Source organism: Megascapheus bottae, chromosome 13, assembly GCF_031878675.1.
Source record: "Megascapheus bottae isolate mThoBot1 chromosome 13, mThoBot2.hap1, whole genome shotgun sequence".
NCBI classification, from domain to species: domain Eukaryota; kingdom Metazoa; phylum Chordata; class Mammalia; order Rodentia; family Geomyidae; genus Megascapheus; species Megascapheus bottae.
Window position 1 is genome coordinate 11,881,660 of NC_143521.1, and position 25,349 is coordinate 11,907,008.

General features: G+C 42.4%; 1 protein-coding gene across 1 annotated transcript; it reads right to left on the bottom strand.

Moving 5' to 3' along the window:
* Positions 1–745: 745 nt before the first annotated feature.
* On the bottom strand, positions 746–25,280 carry Enoph1 (enolase-phosphatase 1). The gene is made up of 6 exons (XM_090343346.1): positions 24,844–25,280; positions 15,170–15,271; positions 13,762–13,964; positions 11,156–11,288; positions 7,735–7,858; positions 746–1,754 (listed from the first exon to the last, which is right to left on the bottom strand). The coding sequence occupies exons 1-6, from the start codon at positions 24,925–24,927 to the stop codon at positions 1,615–1,617; spliced, it is 786 nt and encodes a 261-aa protein (XP_090199472.1). The 5' UTR covers positions 24,928–25,280; the 3' UTR covers positions 746–1,614.
* Positions 25,281–25,349: the final 69 nt, after the last annotated feature.

Consider the following 25,349-nt stretch of genomic DNA (forward strand, 5'->3'; position numbering starts at 1 on the left):
GAATAATCTGTTAAAATCTTTTACTATTAAAACACCTAGCTGCTTCTGCTGTGCTTGCCTCTCCGCTTTGACACAGCTGCAGCTTCTTTGGGGTTACCTTCTTTATGAGTTTTTTTAAGGTTTCTCTGGTTTTTCAGTATTTTCTTTAGCCTTAGCTTTGGGAGGTTTTTGGTTTTCTTTTGTAAGCACTCTCATGCCCCTTTTGTGCCCCATGTTGGGCGCCAGTATGTCAGGGTCCTTCGTGCCCGGTCCCTCTCTACTAGTAAGTGGGATGGGGAAAAACACACCCCCGACCAGGCCAAGCATCGAGAGTAAGGGGCCCATTGTCCTCCCGCACTCAGCCTTCTTACCCCACAGCATGGACAGAGACGCCATGCAGCTTCATCAAAGCAGGAAAATCTCTCTCTCTCTCTCTATTCCCCAAATCCCTCCTCCTTATATTGAGTGCTGGAGCCTATCAGTATAAAAGATGGACAGGTCCACGTGTTTTATTCCTACTACAAGCCTCAGCAGAAAGTTATTAGACATGGGGTTACTCGGCCCCCAACAAGCTCAGGCAGAGTAATTTGTTCATTTCTGATTAACCAGCAAAAAAGTTGGATTGGACATAAAGCTCAAGTGGTAGAGTGCTTGTTGTGAGCAAAAAAGCCAGGAGAGACTGAGATGTCCTGAGTTCAAGCTCTGATACCTGAACACAAGTGTGTGCACACACATGCATGCACACACACATACACACCCAACTATATGAGACTGAAAGAAAACATTTTTTATTAATTACAACATGAAAATAACACAGAACCTATTAGAATCCAACTGGGATAAATAATGCTGTTATAAAATTTACATTTTTCACAACCATTTAGGAGAAAAATATTACATATTAGGGCTCTTCTTGGTGTTTTAGAGGAACTCCAATAAACCTTTATTTCAAAAATAGTAATTAACATATATTCTTAAACTGCTAAGACCTAGTTAGAAAGGCAACCATCAAACTATGATGGTAATGGGGCAGGATTAGAACCACCCGGCTAAACATTTTATTTGGACTGCTGTAGCAATGCCCTCTTTCCAGTGTGAAGGCTGGTGCCCAAGCAGGCCACTTCTGAAGAAACCAATACTCAACACTTCCAAGACTCAACTGACTCTGCATTCCCAATTGTTCTCTTTCGGAGCAGAAAAAACATGCCTTGATCTTGGTAGACAGACAGGCAAACATGAAATTTTTTGCAGTTGCTGTCACCTTTAAACACAACTAGACAGGGTGGTGACTACTACTAGGAACTACTCGGAAGCCCTTCCAGTTTTCACAGGAACAAGGCTCAGTGCTCAAACCACAATGTGATCCCATCACATCCTTGAGCCATTTCTCCTAACAGCCTCATCTCACCTCCATGAGAATGAAGAATTAAGGGCTCAAACAATTTCTACATGTAATTAAGCTTAGTTTTCACTGAACTGAAGACTTTTTTCACTTACACGCCCATGGAAATTGAAGCACACCCATCTGTATACTTGTTCATGTGTGCATTATGCAAATTACTTTTACATTACAATAAAACGAGACATTAAGGGGACAGTCACATGTACATTTCTGGCTTGTTAGAGAACCTGCCTCTATGTGGAGGAGGGCAGGTCCAAGTCACTGAAGGACGTGATGAGGCTGTAGTATGTCTTCTCGTCATCCGTTAATCCTGCGTTGCCAGGTCTCACCACCACAGCCACATGCACGTCTGCCTCCTCGGCAGCACTGGCCTCTGTGAAAACAAGTGTGTGTCAGAGACACCACAGTACAATGTCTGAGGTTTGCATCAAAGTCATGACGGTGGTAAGAACAGAAGAAGGCACTTTGGTCCTGATTTTTTTTTGGGTGGGACGGGAAGCAGAGTAATGATAATACTGGGGCTTGAGCTCGGGGCCTACGCGCTTCCTAAACCTCTCTAGCACTTTGAGTCACAGCTCTACTTCTAATTTTGTGGTGGTTAACTGGAGGCAAGAGTCGGATACTTTCCAGTCTGGGCTGGCTTTGATTTGCCATCTTCAGCTCTCAGGCTCCTGAGTAGCTAGGACTACAGGCAGGAGCCCAAGGTGCAGCTTGGTCCTGATTTTTGCTAGAATATGAGCACACTGGAGTTGACTGTATTATTTTTTTTAATTCCACACCAGAAAAAACAAAAGGCCTAACTATACCTGACAGAATAGAATGGTGGCATATCCTACACCTCTGAGCTTTATTTAATACATTATGCATAAATGCAGGACACAGATACATATTCTGCTTCCCGTCCTTCACCCACTCCCTCCCATCAGGCCTACCAAGACCCGAGTCGTTTCCCAAAATCTAGGCTGTGGGCAATCACATCATTCAAATATGCACGGGACAAAGGAATCCTATGATCTAAGCAGGCCAAAGTATATGTTCTCACCTCCATGCCCCAACCTGTCATGCCCTCTGCTTAGATTGCACATCTTTCTGCCTGGCAAATCCAGCTCAAAACATGACATCTTCCAGACCCACTATCATCATGCAATGAGTATACCTGCATCTTCCCCTAACCCCCTGTATTTACCTCTGTCCTTACAATGGGAAGTGGACACACTATTACTTAACTTTCTTCCTCATTAGGCTATGAATGTCTTAAGATATGTAATGGGGGTGTGGAGGGTGGGGATAGGACTAAATTGAAGTATTGCAGAACATACCTTCAATGCTCTTGGATTACATTTCTCTCTCTCTCTCTCTCTCTCTCTCTCTCTCTCTCTCTCTCTCTCTCTCTCTCTCTCTCTCTCTCTCTCTCTCTCTCTCTCTCTCTCTCTCTTTGCCAGTCCTAGGCCTTGAACTCCAACTCTGAACATTGTCCTTGGACTTTCTCAAGGCTAGAGCTCTACCACTTGAGCTACAGTATCATTTCCGGCTGGCTATCTATCTATCTATCTATCTATCGTAGGAGGAATTGAACTCCAATCTTTGTACATGCTAAGCCAAATCCAGGCCCTCCTTTCTATTTTCATTACTGCTTTAAAAAAAAAAAAAAAAAAAAGGACTAAGCAGGGCGCGGTGGCTCACGCCTGTAATCCTAGCTACTCAGGAAGCTGAGATCTGAGGATCAAAGCCAACCCCGGCACATGACCTGAGACTCATCTCCAATTAACCTCTAAACTGGAAGTGGGGCTTGGCCCAAGGGTAGGGCAAAGACACAGTGCCCAGGCTGAGTTCAAGCCCCATGACCCACCAAAAAAAAAAAAAAAAGAACTAATGATTTCTATTAAATTAGCTATTGCCAGGTACTATACAGGACCAGAGAAAGGTAAATTAAACAAAGCTTCTGCCTTTGCAAAGCTCCTGTTCTCATCTAAATCTCTGCAACAATCCTGAAGTAGTCCTGTCATTATCACCATTCTACAAACATGGAAGCCGAGAGCTATCAGGTGGCAGTGCTAAAACTTTGCCAGTCTGATGACCCATGCTGTAGAACAAAGGTTATCAAGTTTTAACTTTTGTAAATAAAGTTCAAGAACACAGCCACACCCAATCATTTCTATATTCCCTGTAACTGCTTAGTACTTCAAGGACAGAATGAATAGCTGTGACAAGAGACAATATGAACTGTAAAGCTCTTTATATAGAGAAAGAGCTTGCCAACTGTTGCTTTAGGGCACTACAACCCTAAAACACTACTCCAAACTAAGTGTGAGCCATGGACCACCAGTGTGGGAATCCAAAACTGCTGGAAATGCATCTCTGGCAATCAACAGATACCTGCTGGATAAGGAAGGATCCACCCACATGCTTCTTTTTAGCAGAGAGTAAGGGAAGAAATCTGGCAGACAGAGGAAGAACTCCAGACAGAAATAACATCCATGGAGCCAGGCACCTGTGGCTCATGTGTATTCATTCTCCTTGCTACTCAGGAGGCTGATATCTGAGGACCTCAGTTTCAAAGCCAGCCCGAGCAGGAAATTCCGTGTGACTCTTATCTCTAATTAACCACCCAAAAACAAAACTAAAATGCTGGAAATGGTGCTGTGGCTCAAAATGGTAGAACACTAGCCTTGAGCACAAACATTCAGGGAGAGGGCCCAGTCACTGAGATCAAGCCCTAAAACTGGCACAAAATAAACAAGTAAAAAATAAAATAGAAGTGTAAGTGGTAGGAGGATTGAGCAGGTAGAGTTGGAATGGTAGAGTTGTGAAAAGAGAAACGCTTATTACAAGTGAAAAATGTAGAACACATTCTGGAAAGTGCTGCGTTAGTGTCAAAGGAAGTCTCCACAGTTTCTCAAGCTCTGGAATAGGGCTGCAGCTGTGGTGTCTGAATTTACCAAGGATTGGTGGCATTGCTCAGCAAGAATGAAAGCCCTGAGTTCCATTACTCCTCATCCTTCCCCCACATAGGAATGGACTGACCAAAGGGGAACAGTGCAGAGGGAGAAGCTGTGACTAGAGACAAATCAACGCGACAAGCTGCTTCCTCCATCTTCTTATGCTCTTCTTGGAAAAGGACAGTTCCATTCCTAGATAGACAAGGCAAGTGCCAAAGAGTGAGCCTTCTGCTCACCCCAACCTCCCCTCTGACCACCAGAAGCAAAGCTGTTGGTTGCTAGACTATCACTCTAGGACCTCTCAGCCTTGCTGAACCAAATGGGATTCTACCCTAGACCACAAGAAGGCAAGTTTGGCCCATAAGCTGCCATTTGCTCTGTTGGAATAATATTGAGACACTTTATATCCCTCTCCTTTTTCCAAGAAGGAAAAGCTTTTTAGTTCTTTCTTTCATACCCGGGCATCCTTTCAGTTACAGCTTCAGTCTTCTGTTCTGTAGAACTCTGTGGTAGTACATGGTACCCAAATACAAGACCAGAGGTGAGAGAAAAGGACAGGGCAAGCTGCCAGCTATAGATAATCCAAATTCTAATTTTTCTGCGTAATAAGATATGCTAACAGGTGCTGATAAGCAGACGTAAAACCCTATCATGAAGGACTTAGGAAAAGTCACTTTTTCATTTCAGGACAACTTGGGGATTATTTCTATCTTTTAGAGTTAAGAAAAATTTCTGTTAATGCTTAAGTAAAATAAGGCTTAAAATTCTGAGTTCGCAATCACACAAATACACATATACAGTGGCTGAAGATAAAAATATGAGCCAGGTACTGGTGGTTCACACCTATAACCCTAGCTACTCGTGGACTGAGATCTGAGGATCACAGTTTGAAGGAAGCCCTAGTAGGAAAAGTCTTTGAGACTCTTACCTTCAATAAATTACCAAAAAAAGGTGGAAAGTGGAGTTGTGGCTCAAGTGGTAGAACACTAGCCTTGAGCACAAAAGCTCAAGACCAGACCTTGAGTTCAAGCATCAGTACTGGCACGCATGTGTCGGCACACATGCAGACAGATGAAAATATGAAGAAACTATTAGTTTTAGGAGATTTTATCACTATTATTATTATTAACTAATATAACCAAAATTCAGGGATACAGTAAGTCTAAGAATTGGCTGGCTGGATATGGTGTTTTAGTCATAGACCATACAAGAGCTGAAGAGAAATCTACCATCCAAAGAGCTAGGGAAGGATGACGGAATGCAGCAGGTCAGTGACTAGCCTAGCATGTGCAGAGTTCAATCTCCAGCCCTGCAAAAGTTCTAAGGTAACTGAATATAAGGTAACTACAGATTTTTTTGTCTTGAACAGCTTCCTTTATGTGAATGATTAAACAAATGCAATCCAAAGATTACAGTCAGCTAACCGCATGAGAATAAATATTATTTCCTTTCTCTAGGAACAAAACACAGTAAAAGATCTTCAAATTATCATTTAGCAAATATGGCTGACATATCCCAAGCTTATACTGACAGGTAATCTCTACACCTACCTTCCAAGACTCCATGAGTCACTCAAAGGTATACTGTAGCTTCGAATCAATTTGCTTTACACATAGAAATGATAGATAAGCCCTGGCTCTTATAGTGATACAAGCCAGTAACCCCAGCTATGTGGGTGGCATAGAGAGGAAGATCACAGTCTAAGGCCAGTCCTGAGCAAAATGTGAGGTTCCTGCTTAAAAACTAAAGCAAAAAGGGCTAGAAATTCAAATGGTAGAACACCGCTAGTAAGAATGAAGCCCTGAATTCACATACCGGTACCATCAAAATAAATCAAAGACAAAACAAAAAAGAAAGAAAAGGAATAGAAATCTGATGGCAAATACTGATAATCCCTTTACAGTTCAGGTGAAATGCTTGTTCTTAAGGCTAACGCTGATTGATGGTACATTTTATGTGGCCTAGCTACCTAGTTATACAATAAAAAGTCTTGTGTATCTGTCTCTCCTCCCATGCAATCAGGTAAATGTAGAAAGAAAAAAAAAAAAAAAGAAGAAGACTGCTTATAGAAAGACCTGCACATTAAGGCTGACCCAAGCTAGATCATGCAGGAAAGGAGCTGAACACCTCACCAAATCTGCTGAATTTTGAAATCTCAAGGTTACAAAGTATTGTGAAATGGTACTGTCTACCAAGACTATAAACTTGGTCAATTTATCAAGGATTTCACCAAAGATATTAAGGGTTATTAAATGTATATGTCAGTGACTGGTAGAAAATAATCTTAGCTAGACACGGTGGCTCATGCCTGTAATCCTAGCTATTCAGGAGGCTGAGATTTGAGGATTGTGGTTCAAAGCCAGCTGGGGCACTTTAGGGGCACTAAAGTCCAGGAGATTCTTATCTCCAATTAATCACTAAAAAAACGGGAAGTGAGGTGTGGCTCAGGGTGGTAGCCTTGAGCTGAAGAGCTCAGGGACAATGCCCAGGCCCAGAGTTAAACCCCATGATCCACAAAAAAACAAACAAAAAAATAAAATAATCTTGTTCTACTAGTATGGAAAAACATATTAAATTTAGGAAGTTATAATAATATGATCTATGTTGATTACAATTAAAAACAGTAGCAGCAGTTTAGTAAGCTAGTTACCTGCCTGTTAACAGATACAGGCCTTACATATCATAAGGGACCACAAGCTGAAAGAATCCAGTTCCTGCCCTTCCTCAGAGAAGCACTTATACCAGCAGCCAGGATTGTCCTTTGACTCCACTCCTGACAGTCCCAGCCAGTGGAAGAGGCACAGGAACAACAGACAGGAAGGGCTACAAACAGCAATATTATCCATAAACTACTGAAGCAGCCTCCAAGAGGCCCAGCAGTCCCATGGAGCCAGTGTGGCAGTAAAGTAGGCCCAGACACCTCTTGTGGGTAGTGCCCTATGCCGGCCAGTTGTCAAGTTGTTAACTGCAGTTCACAAAGCCCTGTTCTGGGGGTAAATGGAAGGCATGATCTCAGTTCCAGAGACAAATGGAAGAAATGTGAGGGAGCATGGGAAAGCCTCCCTAACAAGGGCATTACATTCCTCAATGCCTACCCTTCTTTTACTCACCTCGAACCCTGTGCTTGGTTCTTCATTCACTTTCTCATTCTACAATTCTCTAGAGGACTTACATCCTTACTCAGATTATGGGGTCAAAAACCAGAAGTGGCACTGTGGCTCAAGTGGTAGAGAGCACTAGTCTTGAGCACGTGGAGACTCAGGACATCACCCAAGTCATAAGGTCAAGCCCTGCAACCCACAGCTACTCGAGAGGTTGAGGTGGGGAGATCACTTGAATCCAGAAGTTCAAGGCCAACATAGTTAAGACCCTCATCTCAAAGCAAAATAAAACCAAAGCAGTCTGGTTACTCACCTAAAGTAACGTCAGTCAGAAACAAGATGTTGTTGGTGGAGCACCCAATGCTGTCTGCAATCTTTCGGTAACTTTCACTCTCCACCTTGTGTCCAATCTTGGTATCAAAATGACCATCAACAAGCTGAACAAGGAAAAGGAGACTAACATTACATATATACCTGCAATCTACCAAACCCTTTTAAGTAACCATCCCCTTTCTCTGCAATACATGACCCACTCGGTGAATTTGTTCATTCTGTTCATTTTCACTGAAAATCCATCCAGAGAATTTTATGGAGATTAGAAAACTAAACATGAAGATTTTACACTACTAAATGTCTTTTGGTGGGGTTTTTTGTGTGTGTTTTTCTTTTTTTGACCAGTCTTGGGGCTTGAACTCAGGGTCTGAGCACTATCCCTGAGTTTCTTTTGCTTAAGGCCTTTTCTAAAGAATCGAACCCAGGGCTTCATGCACATTAGGCAAGCACTCTACCACCAAGCCACTTCCCCAGCCACTAGTAAACATCTGAAGGAATAAAACAATGAGTTCTACATAAATACACAATTACAACCCACCTATTTTGTTTGTTTTTTGTCATGGGGCTTGAACTCAGGGCCTGGGCACTGTCTCTGAACTCTTCAGCTCAAGGCTACCACCCTACCCCTGGTCCTAGGCATTGTCCCTGAGCTCTTCAGCTCAAGGCTACTGCCCTACCACTAGAGCCACAGCTCTACTCTGGGTTTTTTAGTGATTAATTGGAGATAAGAGCCTCACATTCTCTAATGCCCATGCTGGGCTGGCTTTGAACCACAATCCTCAGATCTCAGCCTCCTGAGTAGCTAGGATTACAGGCATGAGCTACCAGCCGGGCTCCACTTGTTTGTTTTTTGCCAGTCCTGGGCTTGAGCTCGGGATCTGAGCACTGTCCTTGGACTTTCTCAAGGCCAGAGGTCTACCACTTGAGCATCAGCACCACTTCTGGCTTTTTTCTATGTATGTGGTACACCTTGGGGATGGAGTCTCCAGGGTCCTTTAGATACCATTCTATCTTTAAAAGCACCATTGTATTCAATCTATTTAGTGGACTAGTGGTTTCATCATGAAAGGTTCCAAACATTATTCTCTTGATCTGAGAATGAAAAGATTTTATCTACCCTGCTTCATGAATAAGCTGTTATTTTACTTTCAAGAAATTTCCCTTTTACAATTAAAATGTGAGATCTTCCTGCCTCTGCCTCCTGAATGCCAAGTCAGGCATATACTACCATACCCAAAGAAAGCATTTATAAATTCTACCTTTGTGCTAGATCCTTACTGTCTTGGACATAATTGGAGCCAAAGGAATAATTTGCCATTCAAAACAACAGTAATTAAAAGATCCACATTTAATGTTTCACAAACTAAAAACAGGCCCAATGGCCATCCAAAGACAAAGGCAATACGAAGAAACTAAGGCTCACACACACTCATACACACACACATACGCATGTGTATGCACACTTTTTTTTAGTGCCATTCTGGGGCTCAGACTTAGCACCTGAATACAGTCTGAGTTGTTTTGTTTTTGTGGGTCATGGGGCTTGAACTTGGCTTGGGCACTGTCCCTGAGCTCTTCAGCTCAAGGCTATTCAAAATAGTCATCACTTCAAGGGATTCATCACTGGCTTAATATTTAATATAGACAACAAAAAGAAAAAATTCACTAAAATTCTACTCCAAACCTCCAAAGCCCAAATATTCTCCGCATACACTAAGGGCTCAAAAGTACTCATTTTAGGGATATTTCCATTGGTAGATCACTTAACAATATATGATAAGGCACTGTGTTCAGGCTTTAGTACCCCCACTCCAATTTAAAGTCAGGTGGTTGGGCTACTGTTACATCACAATGGATGTGCCATTTTTTTTTACATAATGATGCCATTTCTTCTAAATAAAATACTTTATCTTTTCAGTGTATCAGATAAAAATAAATCTACTTATGCATGTAATCCTAGCTACTCAGGAGTCTTAAGATTTGAAGATTATGATGTTTAAGATATCTTTACAGGCCTTGGGATGAAGTTCAGTGGTATATTATTTTCCTAAGGATGGGTTTAATCATCAGTACCCTTCCACCATCACCACCAAAAAACAAAAAAACCCTAATCCTTTAATCCATTTCTAAAACGAATCCTTTTTTTGCATATTAACTATTTATTTTACAACTTTTTTCAAGACAAAGAGTAAACTTTATTACGCATATATAAGCTATAAATAAAATATAATATAAAAAGTGACTAGCAGTTTTTCTTCTTACCTGATTTTAAACAAAGAAATAGCCTGTTAATTTCCTCTGGCTTGCTGACTTTCTACTATTGACAAGAAAGTTGACCTTCATGCTGGCTCAACAGTAAGTAGCATGTAGAAACATGTACATGTGTTTTTACACACACACATATATAATAGTTGCTTTCCTTCAACAGAATCACTCAAAGTAGATGCTTAAATATAGACTTCTGACCTCACTCCAGACCCGCCAATTCAGACTATTTAAGAAACAGGGACAGAGTAGGCAGGTGGTTCTTGCCTGTAATCCCAGCTACTCAGGAAGCTGAAATCTGAGGATCAAGGTTCAAAGCCAGCCCAGACACAAAAGGACCTGAGACTCTTATCTCCAATTAACCTCTAGAAAATAGGAAGTGGGGCTTGTTTCAAGGGTAGGGTGGTAGCCTTGAGCTGAAGAGCTCAGGGACAGTGTCCAGCATGAGTTCAAGCCCCATGACCCACAAAAAAAGCCTAACGACAATGCTCAGGCCTGAGTTCAAGCCCTAGCACTGGGAGAGAAAAAAAAAAAAAGATACCACATAAAATAGTTTACCTTTCCATTGAAGAGCATTTCTGTTTTTCGTGTGTGTGTGTGTGTGTGTGTGTGTGTGTGTGTGTGTGTGTGTGTGTGTGTGTGTGTGTGTACATGCTGGTACTGGGGCTTGATCTTAAGGCCTTGTATTCTTGCTGGGCTTTTGTTAGTTTTTAAACCCAAGGCAAAACCACACCTCTACTTGTTTCTTTTTGTGTGTGTCAGTTGTGGGACTTGAATTCTGGGCCTAGGCACTGTCCCTGAGCTCTTCAGCTCAAGGCTAATGCTCTAACTCCTTGAGCCACAGCACTTCAAAATACCACTACTTCTAACTTTCTGCTAGTTAACTAAAGTTCATAGTTTCTTGGATTTTTCTGCCCAAGCTGGCTTTGAACCATGATCTTCAAATCTCAAGTCTCCTGAGTAGCTAGGATTACAAACATGAGCTATCATTGCCCAGCTCCATTTTTTTTTTAATAACCAACTTAACACATATATGCAAGTATCAGAATGCTGACTTAGCTTACACTATAGAACATTGCTTTATCATTCAATGCCATGTTTTGATAGTGTCAAAACTAGTAAGCCAAGTAACTTACCTCAAGAATATCTCCTTCTGTAGAATGCCCAAATAATAATTTCTGGGCCTCCACACTTCCTGAAGAATAGATGTATACCTTCATCCCAGCCTCTCTCCACTTTCTGACTGCTGGAACCACATCTGCAAAAAACCTGGAGGGAAGGCAAAGGAGTTAAAAGCATCTAGCCATAGTCTTATGAGTGGAACACAAAGGCACAATACAATTCATATGTGGCTCTGTATACAAAATAAACTCTAGGAAATATAAACAAGAGGATGTTTTCTTTTGTCAAAAAAGAAAAAGTTGGCAGCTCGGCAGCAGTGGCTCACGTCTGTAATCCTACCTGTTCAGGAGGCTGAGATCAGAGGATCACTGTTCAAAGCCAGACCAGGCACTATAAAGCTGTGAGACTCTTTATCTCCAATTAATCTCTAGAAAAGAAGAATATGGCTACGGCTCAAGGAAGTAGCCTTGAGCTGAAGAGCTCAGAGACAGCACCCAGGCCCAGAGTTCAAGCCCCATGGACGCCCCCACACACACAAAAAAAAAAAAGGAAAGAAAAGACAATTTTAAAAAAAGAAAATGAACAAAAAGTTGGACCAGGGGTAGAGTGCTTGTCTAGCATGTAATGAAGCCCTGGGTTCTAGTTCCCTATACCACATACACAGAAAAAGCCGGAAATAGTGCTGTAGCTCAAGTGGCAGAGTGCTAGCCTTGAGAAAGCCCAAGGACAGTGCCCAGGCCCTTAGTTCAAGCCCCAGGACTGGGAAATGGGGGAAGAGGGGGGTGAGGAGGAATAAAACGTATCTAGTCAGATGAAAATTAGACAGTCATCTATCTTAGGCCCCAAAGATAACATGAAAAATACTCCTGGAAACTGCAGACTCCTGCAGCATAAAAGAATATTGCTGGAACCAGGCAATGGTGGCTCTCACCTGTAATCCTAGCTACTCAGGAGGCTGAGATCTGAGGATCAGGGTTCAAAGCCAGCCCAAGCACAAAAGGACCTGAGAATCTTATCTCCAATTAACCTCTAGAAAACAGGAGGTGGGACTTGGCTCAGGGTAGGGTGGTAGCCTTGAGCTAAAGAGCTCAGGGAGAGTGCCCAGGCCCCCACACACAAAAAAAAATACTGCTGGAGTGCCTGAATCCCAGCAGATACAACAATCTGCATGAACAAATACATTTTGAGAATAAAAAGAGAAAGGGATAAAATAAGGAAATGATTTGTTTTTAATTCTCAAGGGACTCAAAAAGAACAAATGACAGCAATAATGTATTATATAATCTTTGACATCATTCATATGAAAATTCATTTTTGTCTACTGTGGTTTAAGAAAACATGGAAATGTCAGCAAAGTATGCGCCAAAAAAATTAAAAAGAAAAAAGCCAGCGCGGTGGCTCACACCCTTAACCCTAGTAGCTACTAAGGAGACTGAGATCTGAGGATTGAGGTCCAAAGCCAGCCCAGGCACTAAAGTCCACGAGACTCTTATTTCCAATTAACCATCAGAAAACCAGAGGTGGTGCTGTGGCTCAATGGGTGGGGCTGTAAGGAGAGCATCCAGGCCCAGAGTTCAAGCCCCATGATTGACAAAAAAATAAACAAAAGAAAATAATTAAAAGAAAAAGTCTGGGGCTGGGAGTTTGGCCTACTGGTAGAGTGCTTGCCTAGCATGCACAAAGACCCAGGCTCAATTCCTAGGTACCACATATATAGAAAAAAAATCCAGAAGTGGTGCTGAGGCTCAAGTGGTAGAGCTCTAGCCTTGAGAAAGTCCAAGGACAGTGCTCAGGCCCTGAGCTCAAACCCAGAACTGGCAAAAAAAAAAAAAAAAGAAAGAAAAAGAAAAAGTCTGAGGGCTCAAAGCTAGAAATGTAATCATTGATTAGCTAGAAAATAATTACAGCTTTTTAAAAACTACAAACTCCTGAAGTTTTACTGTATAGAAAACAACTTAGAGCCAGGCACTCATGACTTATGCCTGTAATCCTACTTACTCCAGAAGTTGAGATCTGAGGATCTCCCCCTTTAAAGCTAGCCAAGGCAGGAAGGTCCATGAGACTCATCTCCAATTAAAGACCAAAAAAGCTGGAGATAGAGCTATGGCTCAAGTGCTAACAGTGGGAAAAACAAAGCTTAGGGACAGTGCCCAGGCCTTTAGTTGAAGCCTCAGGACCAGCACACATACACATGCACATACATGCATGCACACATGCACACACCTTAGAAAACAAATGACTTCAGAGATTTATAACATCTCAATCAGCAAATAGTATATGGTTTTCAGTTCCTGAACCTCTCTGGGTCTCTTTTTTTATCAATTTTATGGTATTTTCCATATTTAGGGAGAAATTCACATTATAAGGATATAACAAAAGTATAAAGAATACAAGATGTGAAACTAGTACTTTTTTGTGTAGCAATTCTGTAATTTGAACTCAGAAAGGCATTTTCCACCCAAGCCATACACCCAGCCCCTTTTGCACTAGTTTTGTTTTTGTTACAAGAAAAACAATTATTTTATCTACTATACTAATCCTGTGACTTACAAGGGAAAGGGAGGGCTAAGGAGAGGCATCTTTGGATTGGGAGCTGCTGAAATGCCCTGTGAGCACTTACTCTGCTTTTATGTGTCCTGCGGTGAATGCTGCCCTCCACATGTGGCCCTGCAGCTGCTTGAGAGCGGTGGTCTTTCGGTCCAGAGACATCTGCCAGAACACATTATCTACCACGGCCTGGATTATCTGCTGTAGATCACTCACCCCCTTTCCAGATGGAACAGGGATTGGAACCGCCCCTTCCAGGTGAGTGTCTTCCTCAGCCTTTAATTCAAAAAACACAAAGTTTATTTCTTGTAATTTTTTTAAGTGGATGTTAAAAATGAGAGCACCCAATCCAGGATGATCAAGACCTGCCCTAGAACTGCTACCAATAGAGTTCCTAAAAGAATGGCTCCTCAAAGAAATGCTCACACACCTGTAATTCTAGCTTCTTGGGAGGCTGAAATGGGTTCAAGAACAGACCAGGCATAAAAATGTTCTCAATGAAGAGCTGGACACAGTTGTGTGCACCTGTGTCCTAACTATTGTGAAGCTTGACACAGGTGGAGCACATCCAGATGCACATCTCCTGATGCACATCTAAGCAGGAAGTGAGACCCTATTTGAAACTAATGAGCAAAAGTAATGGCTGGGGGCCGGGAGTTTGGTCCAGTGGTAGAGTGCTTGCCTAGCATGCACAAAGGCCCAGGTTTAATTTCTCGGTACCACATACACAGAAAAATCTGGAAGTGGTACTGTGGTTTAAGTGGTAGAGTGCTAGCCTTGAGGAAAGCCTAAGAACAGTGTTCAGGCCCTGAGTTCAAGCCCCAGGACTGGCAAAAAAAAAAAAAGTTATGGCTGGGGAGGTGGTGGAGGGAGGAAAATGGGGACAAAAACATGAGACAGGGTATTAATGGATGAGAAGTAATGCACCCACTATCTGGCAAATATAACTGTAAATCCTCTATACATTACAATAAAAAGAAAGACTCCAATTTTAATGATGAGGAAAAAAAGTCATGGCTGGAAGCATGGTTCAGCAACAAAAACAATTGTCCATCAAGTATGCGGTCTGAAGGGGTTTCAAGATGCAAGGACCCAGGACCCAGAAAGCACTATAAAGGGGGAAGTGAAGCTTCGTGTCATGAGCCAGGAGAGTAGAAAATTATGAGGAGCTGCCAGTGACATTAATAAAACATGTAATAAAACTGCATATAACCTTCTGTATTGCACACAGAAAGGGTTTAGTTTTACAAGATGGTTTTATTCAATTTAAACAGCTCCTGAAAAGGCAACTATGTAGACAATGAACTGTTATAACTTGGTTTTTTAATTATGTACCCTGAATTCCAAAGCAGGCAAGTCACTGCAACTTCTAGCTCCTGGGAGTCCAGAGCACTGATTACAATATGCTCAGTGCATGTTGCAAGTCTCTAGGCATCCCCCAAGCTTATGACTCTAGGGGATGTAAAAGAGAAAAGCCCAACCTGTTTTCTTAACAGACTGACATCCTGCTGGCACTCCTCCTCTTCCCAGTGTGTCTGCAGATATTCTTTCACATTTTCTTTGATATAAGGAAATAAAATGTCCTGGACAAAACAAAGGAAAAAAAAAAGATGAGAGTTTGGTTTTTACCGTTTACACAAGATTCAATTCTTATATAATCTCACTTAAATAACTGTAACAAATTAAATAAAGAAATGCCTAAAGAAAACTGCTGCTGTGGTTATGAATAGGACAGAAACAGACCAAGAAACAAATGAACCAGACCAGACCAGGAGTTGGCAAACAATCCACACACCAAATCTGGTCTTGCTTTCATCAACAACTTATTATTGAAACATATCCATGCTCATTTATTTACGCTACTTTGGGGTCACAATGGCAGAGTTGAGGATTTGGACCAAGACCATGTGGCCCACAAAGCTTCACATTTATTTGCTACTAGGCTATACACAGTCTGTCAGTTTCTGAAACTGCACTACTAGAGCACAGGTACTTGACAATGGATGTGTCTCATTCCCAGCCACATCCACAAGCACACCACACATAACTCAAGTTATCTAAAAGAATGGTACCAATTCAGAACTAATATTTAAAAAAATAATCTGACCAGCATAATTCATTCTTGGTATTCAACTGTCTACAGAAAGTGTTATGCAGAATAATTCAGTAACCCATGCATTGAGAACATGATTCCTCATTAGTCCGTTTTATTTATTTGGTGCTGTGGGCTGACTGAACTCAGGAGTTTTACCAGTGACCTACACCGCTAGTCCCTCTTTGGTCAAAATGTTTAATTTATGGTAAGGCCTCAGTGGCTCACATTTTACAATACCAGTTATTCAGGAGGTGGAAATCTGAAGGACTGAAGTTCAAAGCCACCTGGGGCAGAAAAGTTAACATAACTCCATCTTCAAAATAACTGGGGGGCGGGAGGGGGAAGCCAGTCTAGAATAAAGAGAAGAGGGGGGAAATTCAGAGAAGAGTCCAATGTCTATTGGACTCTTTAAGAAGAAGCCGGGGGCAGTGGTTCATGCCTGTAATCCTAGCTACTCAGGAGACTGAGATTTGAGGGTCTCGGTTCAAAGACAGCCCTGGCACTACAAACTCTGTGAGACTCTTATCTCCAATTAACCACTAGAAAACGGGAAGTGGGGCTGTGGCTTTGTTAAATGGTAACTCCTTAAAGATAACAATAATAAAATTTTACGCCAGTCTACAGGTATGGTTCAAATGAACAGAATACTGGCCAAGCCATAAGCAAACATATTAAACCAAAGTGCAAGGAAGACTCTTGAGTTCAAACTTCAGTACTTTCCAACACATACACATACACACACACACACACACACACACACACACACACACACACACACGCAGAAATCAATATATGTTTATTATGCAACATTTAAAAACTAACATTTTAGGGGCCAGGTGTTTGGCTTAGTGGTAAGTGCTTGACTAGAATGCATAAAGACCGGCATTTGATTCCTCAGTACCACATATAGAGAAAAAGCTGGAAGTGGTGCTGTGGCTCAAGTGGTAGAGCACTAGCCTTGAGAAAGCCCAGCGACACTTCTCAGGCCCTGAGTTTAAGCACCAGGACTGAGAGGGGGGAAAAAAAAAAAACCAAAACATTTTAAAGTTACATTTATTAAGATACTTAACATGAATATAAACTCTGATGTATAAGTACCATTCTAATACAAAAGAGATTACTCGGGACCTCAGATTTAAGTATGACGATATATTTCTTTTAACCAGGGCCTGGAACCTAGTATAAAAATCTGTCTTAGTGGTAGACACAATTACATAAACCTTTATTTTTACCTATTCAAAATACCACACAATTAAAACTAACTAGCTCTCTGAGGTCCGGAGTTTGGCCTAGTGGTAGAGTGCTTGCCTAGCATCACAAAGACCTGGGTTCAATTCCTCGGTACCACATACATAGAAAAAAAAAGCCAGAAGTGGTGCTGTGGCTCAAGTGGTAGAGCCCTAGCCTTGAGAAAGTCCAAGAACAGGGCTCATACCCTGAGCTCAAACCCAGGACTGGCAAAAAATAATAATAATAATAAAATTTAAAAAAAACTAACTAGCTCTGATCCTTTATCTTACATCTGCTTCTATCTTACCTGGTCATCTTTCTCTAGTGCCCCAACTCACAGAAACTAGACTCCTTCCTAGAGTACAATGGTCCCCTTAACCTCAGAGATGAAGTACTCAAAAGTTATTAAAAATGTTATAGAAATAAATATAATACATGTAATTACATTCTAGGTTTACTGGTTCCAAGAAATCAAGATGGGCCTTGAAATCACATCCAGGTCCTTATCCTCTGTTGGAAAGAAGACACTAAATGGACTCTGGGTAGGATCCCAAGGCTGTGGTTAGACCCCTGACTTTTGCTAGCAATTGTCAAGGAACCTATCCTTACTGGGACAACTTTTCTTCCCTGCCTATATAGGGATGACAGCATAAGCAATCATGGAAGTCATTAGAGATATATTATGGAAGAACACCATACTTTAATACTTAGTATATTTTCTAAGACAGTCAACCTGGATCAGACTGCCACATAGCTCAAGTATGTTAATCAGCTCTGTGTTCCTATGACAAAATACCTGAGATGATCACACTTAATAGAAATAAAGTGTAATTTGGCTCAGAGGTTCCAGTACAAGGTCACTTGGGGGTTGTGACGTGGGGGCTATGGCATGGTACATGTGGGACCCTGGCAACCAGGAAGCAAAGACAGGAGAAAGAGCAGAGTCCCCAAATCCCCATTTCAAAGGCATGTTCCCAAATGGCATTTACTCCAACTAGAAAGCTTCTATCACCTCACATGAATGTATCGGATAGGAGCCAAGCCTTTAACACATAAAGCTATGGGGGCCAGTTAAAATCTAAATCATAACCTAATAATATGTTCACATTAACTGAAGCTTACTAAGTGCTAGACACTTGTCAGAAAACTCACAGATTAAAGGATTCAGGTTTCAGACAACTCTGGACTTTTGAGAAAAGCTTCAGAAGTTGGAGATTACAACTACTGATCATCCAAAAGCTCTTCTGGGGGTGGGGAGTACGATCTAGAGGTAAAGTCCTTGCCTAGCATGCATGAAGTTCTGGGTTTGATTCCTCAATACCACATACACAGAAAAAGCTGGAAGTGGTACTGTGGTAAGCACTAGCCTTGAGAAAACCCAAGGACAGTACCAGGCCCTGATTTCAAACCCCAGGACTGGCAAAAATAAATAAATAGATAAGCAAGCAAGCTCCTCTATACTGAGTAAATATGTAACAGATGTAACCAAAGCTTAGTAAACTGTCTGAACATCTAGAATATTTGTATTATCCAGGGCTAACAATTTAAGTTACTTCTATTATATAACAATGCATACAAATTAAGAAAATTTTATCCTTTTTTTTTTTTGCCAGTCCTGGGCTTGAGCTCAGGGCCTGAGCACTATCCTTGGGCTTTCTCAAGACCAGAGCTCTACCACTTGAGCCTCAGCACCATTTCCGGCTTTTTTCTATGTATGTGGTACCGAGGAATCGAACCCAGGGTTTTGTGCATAGTAGGCAAGCACTCTACCACTAGGCCAAACTCCCAGCCCCAATTTTATCCATTTTTATAACATACACTTATTGAACTTCTGTATTAAGTTCCTTCTGAAACGTGTCAATAATTATATCATTGCCCAGTATGTACTAAGATATTCATTTGAATGCTTCTAAACCACACTTCTCAAAGTACTCTGACTGAGGGGTATAGATTAAGGGCCTGGCTCCATCCTCAGCTCTTCAATAAAAGGACAAGAAAAAGAAGCTAACATGTATTACACAATCCTGTCCAGTGAATGTTTCACTGGAATAATCGTAATTTGTTTCACTTATAAAGTCTGCTATATGTATACATAAAGCTGCAACTAACCTAGTAGTATTCTACAAATAAATCTGTGAGTATCTTCAATGCACCTGGCACTTAAGCACTTGTTAAGGATAGCAGTACATATAACAAAGGGATAGACAAGTAAATGAGTGTTTGCCTTCAAGGATTATGATTAAATTCCTCTAAACAATGAAGGGGATATACTACAAACAGCAATTTCTATCACTCTAATAGTAAGTTTCAGAAAGAGGCCTATAAAGCCAGGCATGGTGAGGATGCTTGTAATCCTAGCTACTCAGGAGGGTGAGATCTGAGGATCAAGGTTCAAAGCCAGCCCAGGTACAAAAGGACCTGAGCCGCTTATCTCCAATTAATTACCCTCTAGAAAACAGGAAGTGGGGCTTGGCTCAAGGATAAGCCAGTAGCCTTGAGCTGAAGAGCTCAGAGACAATGCCCAGGCCAGTTCAAGCCCCAGGACCCATCCAAAAAAAAAAAAAAAGAAAGAAAGAAAAAAGGAAAGAAAAAAAAAGCTCAGTTAGGGACCGGGAATTTGGCCTAGTGGTTAAAGTGCTTGCCTAGCATGCACGAAGACCCGGGTTCGATTCCTTGGTACCACATACATAGAAAAAAGCTGGAAGTGGTGCTGAGGCTCAAGTGGTAGAGCTCTAGCCTTGAGAAAGTCCAAGGACAGTGCTCAGGCCCTGAGCTCAAGCCCAGGACTGGCAAAAAAAAAAAAAAAGAATAAAAAAAGCTCAGTTAACATACAATGGTAAATCTGGTGGCTTCTAACTCAAGGCCAAAAGGGATAAAAATGCAAATACTTCTATTGGTGGAGCTGCAATGAACCACTCAGTCTTAAGTCTTTACCCTAAGTAATAGCTACCTGAATATACAGGTGTGCAAACTAGTGTACAGGAGAAGCATTTGATGGAATTTTCAGATTGTTGAAGCCAAAAATTAAAAATTACATACTGTCATTCAGATTTATGGAACTCTCCTTTGCAATCACAGAAAATTTCCTTGGCTGAGTAGGATGGTTCCTAGCCACTCAGCCTGGGCAGGAAAGTCCCTGAGACTCTTACCTCCAACTAACTACCAAAAAGCCAGAAGTAGAGTTGTGGCTCATGAGAATGCCAGGTTTTAAAAAACTAAGGGACAGAACCCCATGCTGAGCACAAAAATGAGTATTTGTTTACTAGGCAGTGATTCCAAAATATAACTCAAACAACAGCTGTACATTATTCACAATCTACATGTACATTTGTCATCACTAGGGCAAGGGAAAGCAAGAACATGACCTTTGACACACAGCCTAAATATCCAACCCTAGTGGTCTCTGCAGGTTCAGACTTACCATGGCTGTTCTGTAATTTGTGCATGTGAGTACTTATCCCACACCAATTCTTGTGAAAATGACCAGGACATGACTAAGCTTTTCCTTGAGCTTAAGGATTCAAAGGAATTAGTGAATTCACAATACAAATTAGCAAAGGTGATGAAATTTTAAAAGATACGGGTTAATGCCTGTAACATCTTGTCAGAAGGTATGACATAGGATAAGCTATAAATACCTTCTCAAGAGACACTACTTTCATGTAGAAAAATTTCCCTAAAGTCATACTGGAGCTGAAGCTGGCTGGGACCAGTGGCTTACACCTGTAACCCCAGCTACTCAGGAGGCTGAGATCTGTGGATTGCAGTTCAAAGCCAAGGCAGGCAAGTCTGTGAGACTCATCTCCAATTAACCATGAGAAAACTTGAAGTGGCACTGTAGCTCAAGTGGTAGAGTGCTAACCTTAAACACAAAAGGTCAGGTATAGTGCTCAGTCCCTGAATTCAACCCCAGACAGGCATGCGTGCACACACCCACTCACACTCATACCCACACACACTACAATATCACTTTTTTCATCACTCTTCCCTCCTTTCTTTCAATTCATCTACCCTTTCCCTTAAGCTCCCCTTTCCCCATCTCAAGTACCAGCTTCCTAGTACTCATTTTGTTGGACTATGAGTTACACCCTTTGAATTCTCCCCTGCATACTATACTTCAGGTAACACATTCTTCAGTTGGCACATTTGTGTATACTTGCATATAACCCTGTATTTATGTATCAGGAATCTTTTCCACATGAAAAAAAATGGGAGTCATTTGTTTCTCTGGCCTGACTTACTTCAAGCCCCATGACTGACAAAAAAACCTATAATGAGGGCCAAGAGTTTAGCCTAATGGTAGAGTGCTTGCCTAGCATGCACAAAGACCCAAGTTCGACTCCTAGGTACCATGTACCTAGAAAAAGCTGGAAGTGGTGCTGAGGCTCAAGTGGTAGAGCTCTAGCCTTGAGACAGACCAAGGACAGTGCTCAGGCCCTGAGGTCAAGCCCAGGACTGCCCCCCCACAAAAAAAAAACCTATAATGAATGTCAGAATTCCAGGAGTGTCTTAATTTTTTGTTATTTTCCAGTTTCTATTTTATATTCTAAGCAAGGATTACTTGGTACCGGGCCTTATTTATTAAAAAAGAAACCAGGAGGGGAAGATAATTTAAACTGTCTTTTTTTTTTTTTGGGTGCTACCACTCAGTCTTGTACTCTTTTGCTCAAGTACTATCTCTTGAGCCATACCCCCAATTCCTGAAGTCTGTTAATATGTACTGTTATCTTATTTCTTATGGCCTTAGTGCCCCCATAGCAATTATCATTTAACAAACACTGCCAAACAAAAACTTGTATTTCTCTCTCTCTCTCTCTCTCACACACACACATACATGTGTGTGTGTGTGTGTGTGTGTGTGTATACGGATATCCGTAAAGTTAGACACTAAGTAAGACTACTAAAGTTTAAGGGTTTCCAGATAAGACAAACTGAAATCCCAGGCCTATGTTGTTCAGCTTTTCAGAGTCCTTAGTATTATGTATACACCTCAACTTTCAAGGAAACATTTCACATATATACAGTACAAATGTTTTCCTCCATCATTCCACAGGCAACAGGACAAGTTCACACATCTAACTCTAATAATGCTAACAACTTTTCAACTCCCAGCTCCATGCCTAGAACTTTGAGGAAGATATAATTCAATTATCTCTTTAAACTGTGCAAAACAAAATAGTGCTTGAGATTTTCTACTAAAAGTTTTTCTTTCAAGTAAATTTATGAGACGACACTTTTTGTTTGTGCTAGTCTTGGGGCTTGAACTCAGGGCTCAGGCCTGTTTTTTTTTTTGTTTTTTTTGGTTTTTTTTTTTTGCTCAAGGCTAGCCCTTTACCACTTACAGCTTTTGGTAGTTAATTGGAGTCTATATGGTCTTTCCTGTCCTGGCTGGCTTCCAACCATAGTCCTCAGATGTCAGCCTCATAAGCCTAGCTGATATGACACTTTTTAACATCCACCAAGTATTTATGAATACGGACACCAAACAGAACCTTCTGAGAAGTCACTACAAAGACATCCAGTTCAACATGTTTAGACTAGCATTTAACAGAATTTTTTTTGCATAATTACCACAGACCTAACATTCTTCTGTGCATAGTTTCTAAAATACTGGCTCTGAACCATTCATGTGCCAAAACTAAAAAATAAATTACAAGTAGTTAAGACTGGGTGTGGCAGTCCTAAATTCCAGACCAGCTCAGGGTGCAATCCAAGACCAAACAATGGCTAGAGACTCAGCTCCAGCCATTAGAGAATAGAGTTCAATCCCCAGAAGACCAAAGCCAAATAAGAATAATTAACATTTGCTTATCTATATGCTTATCAAAGTATTTGCTTTTGAGAAACTATGTTGCCCAGGCTGGCTTCCAACTCACAAGCCTCCTGTCTCCTCCTTCTGAGGACCTTACATGAGTGAGAGGTTCCTTTAGCAGGCATGGGCGGTACACACCTGTCTTAGCTAATCAGGAGGCTGAGGTCTGAGGTTTAAGGATTTCAGTTTGAACTCAGCCCCAGCAGAAAAGTCCATAAATGAGATTTTTTTTTTGGGGGGGGGGAATCATGGTGCTTGAACTCTGGGCCTGAGTGCTGTCCTAGAGCTCTTCAGCTCAAGGATACTACCCTACCCCTGGAGCCATAGCATCACTTCTAGTTTTCTGGTGGTTAACTGGAGATGAGTCTCTTGTCTTTAGTGCCCAGGCTGGCTTTGAACCTCCATGCTCAGATCTCAGTCTCCAGAGTAGCCAGGATTACAGGCGTGAACCACCATGCCCAGCATGAATGAGGCTCTTATCTCCAATGAACTACTCTGGAGAAAAACAAAACAAAACAAAACAGAAATGGCCTGGTGGCTTAAGTGGTGCTACTCTTGAGCAGAAGGAGGCTCAGGGACAAGGCCCAGGCCAAGTTCAAGGCCCAGGATTGGGGGGGGGGGGGAGGAAACATCTATAATCATTCTTCTAGAGCACATAGTCTTGTATCAAACTCAAGCAATTTATTTAGGTCACTAGGGCATTTTCCCCTCAGATTTCAGAATCACTGCCACAAGGATTACAAGTAGCTCCTAGAGTCATCTAACAGAAAACATAAGGGGAGATAAAGGAGGGGGGAGGGAGAACATAGTTAGAAAACTGATTTGTATGAGGCATCAACTAAGAATGGCCCATATTTAATGTTACATCCCTACTTCTGCTGTCTCCAGATACTCCTGGTCTCCTAAGAGAGCAAAACATCAGAGTGAGTAGGCTGTGAACCGTCAGTCACAAAAGTCAGATCTCTGTTTTGATAACAGTTGCTCTACTGCAACAACAAAAAGTCAACCAATTAACAGCATTTAATTGATCCTAAATTTATTATTACATACTTAAGTGAAAAACAGCCTGAGATAGCTTCACAACTCTCACTAAGGTGACAAGAAACTGTGGTTCTTCTGTAAAATTTTAAAGTAGTTGTTACATTTGGAGCTTGAAAAGTGTATATGGACTTTATATTATAACCTACCTGTAAAAATGTATTCACAGATTTTTAAAACTAAATTTAAAACTCGTTTCTTGGCGGATGGATTTCTTCCCTCCATCTCTTGACCTCTACGGGAACATCTATATATACTGGTAATTACTACGATACGCAACGAGAAAGCATAAAAAGGAGCCTGCTATGCGGCAAAGCTATACGGGAACAGTCTGCTCTAGTATTAATTAACCAGAGACATGCTTTGGATAAAAGCATCAAGCTTGTGTGGTTTTCTAAGGGAAGTAAACCCAATCCAGAGGTTCCCTATAGCTGCAGACATCAGTGCTGTGGGCCAGAGCAGATGAGGAAAATTAAGTGTTCATTTCAGTCACCTACCTACCAGAGGTGGAAAATCGAAGAGCAACCTTAAGCGAGCCACGTTCTAGGCTAGCTCAGAGTCTGTTTTGAGGGATTAGACCTCAAAAGGCACCGAATCGAGGCTGTCGTCTGGTCAGACCCGAAAGACCACAACATGGTTCACCCTAGGGGCATCAAGGTAGACTGCTGCCAGGCGACGGCGCTCCAGCGGCCCCGGCCCGGTCAGTCTTTCCTTTCAGCCACTCCCATTTCTTCCTACCCACCAGCATTTAACCGAGAGTGAGGGCGGCGTGGGGGTGGGGTGGGGAAGGTGCCGTAAGAAGCGCCCCGCAACCCTCCGCCGCGCCGCGGCCTCGCCCCTGCCTCCCCCCACCCCCACGCCCCGCGCCCCGGCACCTCAAGCCCACGCCGCCCCTCCCAAACCTCGTCCAATACTTAGCAAGAATCACGTCCCATCTCACTCACACACAGATAACTCCCCCGCTCCCTTCCGCCCCTCACCTTCACGAAAGCAATCGGGGTTGTGGTACCTTCGATATCTAAGAGGATCGCGGTGACTTCGGCGGGCACCGAAAGCGCGACCATTTCCCCTACCGGATGCGACCACGGGAATCGGCCTGCAGCGAGGGAGGACGAAGGGCGGCTCCGGCAGCGTCTCACAACCTTTCTGGACTCCAGAAAGCTCTGCAACCACACCCGAAGCTGGCGGCGGCGAGGGGTCCGAAGCGCTGGGGACGCGCCACCCCCGCGGACGTGCTAGCGGAAAGCCGGTCGCCGAAGGTTCTGCCCAGGGAGCGCCGAGGAGCCGCAGGCCCAGACCACGTGGGCAACGGGTGGGCGGGGCTCGCAGGTGCCGAGGAGGCGGGGCAACCCGGGACCTCACTGCCGATTGGCCGCCGGTAGGACTTGTTCGCGACCCGTCCACTCGGGCCTGGCGTGGGCGGGAACCAAGAAGCGAACGCGGGAGCCGCGTGCGCAGTCTAGGTTGTGCGCAGTCAGGGTCGAGC

Bases quoted from the DNA above. Each gene is read 5' to 3' on its own strand.
- Enoph1 (XM_090343346.1), bottom strand. From the start codon at position 24,927: ATGGTCGCGCTTTCGGTGCCCGCCGAAGTCACCGCGATCCTCTTAGAT. The intron at 7,859-11,155 runs GTAAGTTACTTG...TTCCTTGTTCAG, and splicing joins CAGAAGGAGATATTCTTGAG to CTTGTTGATGGTCATTTTGA. The intron at 1,755-7,734 runs GTGAGTAACCAG...TTGTTTTCACAG, and splicing joins TCTGACTGACGTTACTTTAG to AGGCCAGTGCTGCCGAGGAG.